Here is a 6,000-nt window from a genome sequence, read left to right on the forward strand (position 1 = left end):
ATGTCTAAAGTTCCATATGCTGCAGCGGTAGGTTCTCTAATGTATGCTATGGTCTGGACAAGGCCAGACATTGCACATGCAGTGGGAGTTGTGAGTAGGTTCATGGACAACCCAGGTAAAGAGCATTGGCAAGCTGTGAAGTGGATACTTAGGTATCTAAAAGGGACAACAACAAATGCTTTGTATTTTGGAGGAACTGATATTTTTCTGGAAGGGTATGCTGATGCAGATATGGCAGGTGACAAAGATACTCGAAGGAGCACTACTGGCTATGTGTTCACGGTTGGAGGCACAGCAGTAAGCTAGGCTTCAAAGCTGCAGAAAGTGGTCTCACTTTCTACCATGGAAGCAGAGTATGTAGCAATGACGGAGGCAAGCAAAGAAATTATGTGGCTTCACAGATTCTTAGAAGAGCTTGGATTCAAACAAGACAATTGTGTCTTGTATAGTGATAGCCAAAGTGCTATCCATCTTGCGAAGAACTCAGCCTTTCATTCAAGGACAAAGCACATTGAGGTGAGATATCACTTCATATGCACTCTTTTGGAAGAGGGACAACTAAAGCTAGGAAAGGTGCATACAAGTGAAAATCCTGCAGACATGTTTACAAAGGTGGTCAACAAGGAGAAGTTGAGCTTTTGCTCATCTTCAATCGGCATTCAAGGATAAGAAGCCAGAATGGAAAGCAGTCATAGGTTTGGTTTGGAGATCAGTCTCCAAGTGGGAGATTGTTAAGTATGGAGCCTGATTTACCCTTGTAATTTTCTGTGGTAAAAGCGCACATTTGTAAGGCCCCCATTATGAGGAGAAGCCATCGTGCGTGAAGGAAAATCACTCACCGGAAACCAAAATTTTCACGGACAAGAATCAGGGGCAACTTTAAAGGCCGGAATATTATGGCCGGCCGGCGGCCGGAAAGTGGTCGGAAAACAACCTGTCGGTTGGCCGGTGGCCGGTAGTCAATGGCCGATGGCCGGTTGTCGGAAGTCAATGGCCGGTGTCCGGTGGCCGAATTCAATGGCCGGTGGCTGAATTCAAAAGCGGACTTGTCTTCTCAAGGGCGGCCACACATGGGCGGATTGGAGGGTCCGATTTGGACTTATTCACACAAGGGCGGCTACACATGGCTGTCTCTCATAAGAGAGGGCAGCCCTTTTGGCATATAAAAGGAGGCCATTTCTACACACATTTAATAGTGTGAAGTTGATGCAACAAGGTGAGTGTGAGGTGGTGAGAGTGAAGCAAGGCGGGAGCTCCATTAAGGGTATAATCCCTTTGTAAACTACTTCTTGTTTTGAAGTACTAAAGCCATTGAGTGGCTGCTTTCCCGTGGACATAGCCCACATTGGGTGAACCACGTATATCGTGTGTACTCTCTCTCTCTCTCTCTCTCTCTCTCTCTCTCTCTCTCTCTCTCTCTCTCTCTCTCTCTCTCTCTCTCTCTCTCTCTCTCTCTCTCTACTCTATAATCTCGTGTATATAAATCTGTCTCTCTCCATTAAGTAATCTACTCAATTATCTATTTAGCTACGTCTTATTTCCTGACACGAACTACGCGACGTGCAGCAGTGCGAGATAGAGTTCGACGTTCTCTGGGTGAGATTGATGTGCCTCGCTGGGAAGATTGCCAGCATTTGATAAACCTGAATCGATGCAATGAATTTACTCAGGGAAGGATTGCATTGGATGCAGATAACGAGTCAATTCTCTCACAAAGTTATGTAGGGATTGAAGTGGAAGACAATTTGGAAGCCAATAATGGAGATGTTCTTGAGGAGCTTGTAATTGTCTCTAGAGAGGGAGATTACTCCAAAGTTGAGACACTTTGCCTATCTATCACCTACTTATATTCTGAGACCACTTCCTTGATGCATATCTCTATGTTATCTATTTCTCATGAAAAGTGTATTCTTCACAACATAGGCAACTTGGATTTTGCATGTTCCTTTTGTGGTGCTTTAGCTTGGAAAACGAAAGCAAAGACCATTCGCACATTTGGGGGGAAGAGTTTTTGCAACTCAGGAAATGTTTCTTTGCCGCCATTAAGTGAACCTCCTTTAGAATTAAGGCAATTGATGCACGGGGGTAATACTAGAAGTAGAAAATTCTTAAAACATATCAGAGCATACAATAGTGTGTTGGCATTTGCTTCTTTGGGAGCTCATATAGATGAATCTCTCTGTCAGAGAAAAGGAATCTATACCTTCAAGGTGCATGGATCTATTTATCATAACATTGGTCCATTGATGCCAGAAGAGCGATCAGGTCAAATCCCTCGCTTTGGTCAGTTGTATTTTTTTGACACTGAGAATGAGTTGCAAAACAGGATGAGTCATGTTTCTAAACTCAAACCAGATGTTTTGGAAATCTTGCAATCGATGATGCATCGAGTAAAATCCGTATGTTCAAGCTTTTAGGGGGTTAGCTACAATGGTCCAAACTTCCAATATTTCGGAGATTAGGATGGTCATTACTGAGAAGCGTACAAATGGCTGGCAATATGTTGCTCCAACAAGTGTGGAAGTTGCTGCAATCATGCCTGGTCAGGGTGAAGAGAGCAACATCGGCCATCGTGATATTGTGTTGAATCTTTTGGGTGGTGGTCTAAAACGAATCTCAAATTGCCATAGGTCATACATGCCTCTATTATATGTGTTGCTATTTCCGAATGGTGAAGAAGGTTGGAATCCTTACATACCCCAAGTGAACAGAGCGGAAGTAAGCAGAGAGCAAGTAAATGGAACTACAAAGTATATTTCTACAATGGATTTCTACAAGTATAGATTGCAAATTAGAGATGACACGACACAATGTCTTTTACGTGGTGGTAGGCTACTGCAACAATATATTGTTGATGCATATAGTTGTATGGAGGAGTTGAGGCTTTTGTGGGTTTGTAATCATCAAAGTGAACTTCGCAGTGAGGTGTATCAAGGCTTGACAAATATGGTTGGAGCAAGAGATGGAACAAGGGATGATAGAGAACTATTATTGGGTGCTAATGTTGGAAGAAGGGCTGTATTTCCTTCTTCGTATGTTGGTGGCCCTCGCTATATGCACCAGCTGTACCAGGATGCCATGGCAATTGTACGCAACAGAGGAAAACCTGATCCCTTCATTACATTCACATGCAATCCTAGATGGAAGGAGATATAGGATGCATTACTGCCTGGACAAACATCCAATGATCATCCTGATCTTACTGCTCGTGTTTTCTACCATAAGTTCAAGGATTTGATGGGCTTGCTGATTAAGAGAGCTATTTTTCGTAAGGTCATTGGACACATTTCTGTGATTGAGTTCCAAAAGAGAGGTCTTCCTCATGCTCACATTCTATTGATACTTGCATCAGAGCATAAGCCAACAGAGACATTGCATTATGATAAGATTGTGTGTGCGGAGCTTCCTTATAAAGTAATGTTTCCAAGTTGTATGATGTTATGAGTCGGTGTAATGTGCATGGCCCGTGTGGAAACTTGAATAAGAATGCTCCATGTATGAAAGATGGGAAGTGCAGGTTTAAATATCCTCGAAGCTTCAGTGCATCGACTACTGTGGCTAGGGATGGATACCCAACGTACATGAGGAGGGATGATGGAAATTACATTGTTCGTAATAAAGTGCAAATGAGTAATAATGGATTGTTCCATACAATCCATTTTTGTCAATAAGGTACAATGCACATATCAATGTGGAGGTTTGCTCCACTATATCCGCTGTGAAATATCTCTACAAGTATGTGTATAAGGGACATGATAGGGCCACTGTTGTTCTACAAGATAGTGAAGGGCTTCTAAATGAAGTTACAAACTATCTTAATGCTCGATATGTATCAGCATCTGAGGCTATCTGGCGTATACTTGGGTTTCACATGCATCAAGAGAAACCTGACATACAACGGCTCCAAGTTCACTTGCCTCATCAAAATCAAGTCATCTTTAGCGACAGAGTGACTATACAGAGTGTGGTGGAGGGAGATGTCATCAAAAAGACAACGCTCACTGAGTGGTTTGTTGCAAATCAACAATATCCAGAGGCCAACGATTTGTTGTACATAGACTTCCCAACAAAGTGGGTTTGGAAGCCATCAAGTAGAACATGGAATCAAAGACAGATTGGTGACATGATTGGAAGAATGTACCACATTGTTCCCAATGCTGGAGATTTGTACTATTTGCGTATGTTACTCAACATGTGCAAAGGATGTAAGTCTTTTGAGGATATTATAACCTTCAATGGACGAGTATATGACACATTTAAAGAAACATGTAATGCACGAGGATTACTGCAAGTCGATGATGAATGGTTTCTTTGTTTGGAAGAAGCTTCTTTTCAGCAAACAGGGCAACAATTGCGCCTACTGTTTGTAGTCATTTTGGTTTTTTGTGAACCAATACATCCTAGGGCATTGTGGAATCGCTTATGTAAGGAGCTTTCTGAGGACCATGTATATCATATGAGGGTTCGCACAAATGATGCGAATATCTGTGAGCACATGGCACAGAACCAAGCTTTGTCAAACTTAGAGACAATGCTTCAACACTATGGAAAGAGGCTCTCGGATTATTCTGGAATGCCCCAGGTGGATCACACCTTGCAAATTATGAGTGAGCATGGAGTGCTTGCTGAAGAGTTCATGTATAACAGAGAGGAGCAAAGAGTATTGTCTGCTCGAATGGAATCATCTTTCAATGTTGGGCAAAGGGAAGCTTACAATCGGGTTTTACAAGCAGCTTGCATGAGCAGAGGGACTGTTTTTTTCTTGGATGGGCCAGGTGGAACGGGAAAGACTTATATCTACAATGCTTTGCTCTCTCGGATACGCGGAGAGTCCAAAGTTTCTTTGGCATGTGCATCGTCCAGGATTGCAGCACAGCTTCTCGACAACGAAAGGACTGCACACTCTAGATTCAAGATCCCTATTGATATAACTTCTGAGTCCACATGTAACATTAAAGTAAACAACCAGCTTGCTGATCTGTTGCGAATGAGTTCACTGATCATATGGGATGAAGCCCCCATGGCTCACAGACACGCTTTTGAGGCTCTTGATAAGACACTAAGACATGTCATGAAAAATGACATGTTGTTTGGTGGAAAGGTTCTCCTCCTTGGTGGTGATTTCAGACAGATATTACCTGTTGTGCGCAAAGGGGGAAGAGAAGACATTGTTAATGCATCTTTGTGCCACTCATACATTTGGCAACGTACAGAAATCATGCATCTAACACAGAATATGCTAGTGGTCAATTGTTTAAGTAATGTTATTGAAAGAGAGTTTGTGCAATGGACACTTGATATTGGTAATGGCGATGTTTGTGATGGGGACATACTTGATAATGTGGCCCTGTCGGCTTGCATGATGCTATCACAAAATAATTTGCAAGCATTGGTTGCTTGCATATATAGAGACCTTGAAACACAGACTTTCCATGCATCGTTTTTCAAGGATAGAGCAATTTTGGCTCCACGGAACAAGGAGGTGGATACTATAAACAATTTGGGCTTGCAACAATTTCATGGTACTTATAAGGAATATGTCAGTGCGGACTTAGTGTGTGAATCAAATTGTGATAGCATTTTATTCACAAGTGAGTTTGTAAATAGTTTAGATCTTGGGGGAGGCTTTCCACCGCATGTTTTATAATTGAAACAGAATGCTCCAGTTATGTTGCTTCGCAATTTGGATCCAAGAAGTGGTCTTTGTAATGGGACACGCTTGATTTGAAAGCAATTCCACAGCAAAGTGATTGAAGCAGAAATCATTACAGGGTCATATGCAGGAAATGCAGTGTTCATTCCAAGGATTGATTTTCTCATGGGATCTAGAGAAGGTCTCCCTTTTTATTTGAGACGCCGCCAATTTCCCCTACGTTGTGCTTTTGGGATGACAATCAACAAGGAGCAAGGCCAAACATTGGGAGTTCTTGGATTGTATCTCCCAACACCTGTTTTCACCCATGATCAACTATATGTGGCAATGTCTCGCGTGAGATCCTC

General features: G+C 42.3%; 1 protein-coding gene across 1 annotated transcript; it reads left to right on the top strand.

Annotated features, from left to right (window-relative positions):
- Positions 1-2,463: 2,463 nt before the first annotated feature.
- On the top strand, positions 2,464-5,647 carry LOC147425052 (uncharacterized). The gene is made up of 3 exons (XM_086500017.1): positions 2,464-3,087; positions 3,274-3,414; positions 3,749-5,647. The coding sequence occupies exons 1-3, from the start codon at positions 2,464-2,466 to the stop codon at positions 5,645-5,647; spliced, it is 2,664 nt and encodes an 887-aa protein (XP_086356143.1).
- The last annotated feature ends 353 nt before the right edge of the window (positions 5,648-6,000 follow it).

Source organism: Adiantum capillus-veneris, chromosome 25 (genome assembly GCF_014529385.1).
Source record: "Adiantum capillus-veneris isolate H3 chromosome 25, ASM1452938v2, whole genome shotgun sequence".
NCBI classification, from domain to species: Eukaryota; Viridiplantae; Streptophyta; class Polypodiopsida; order Polypodiales; family Pteridaceae; genus Adiantum; species Adiantum capillus-veneris.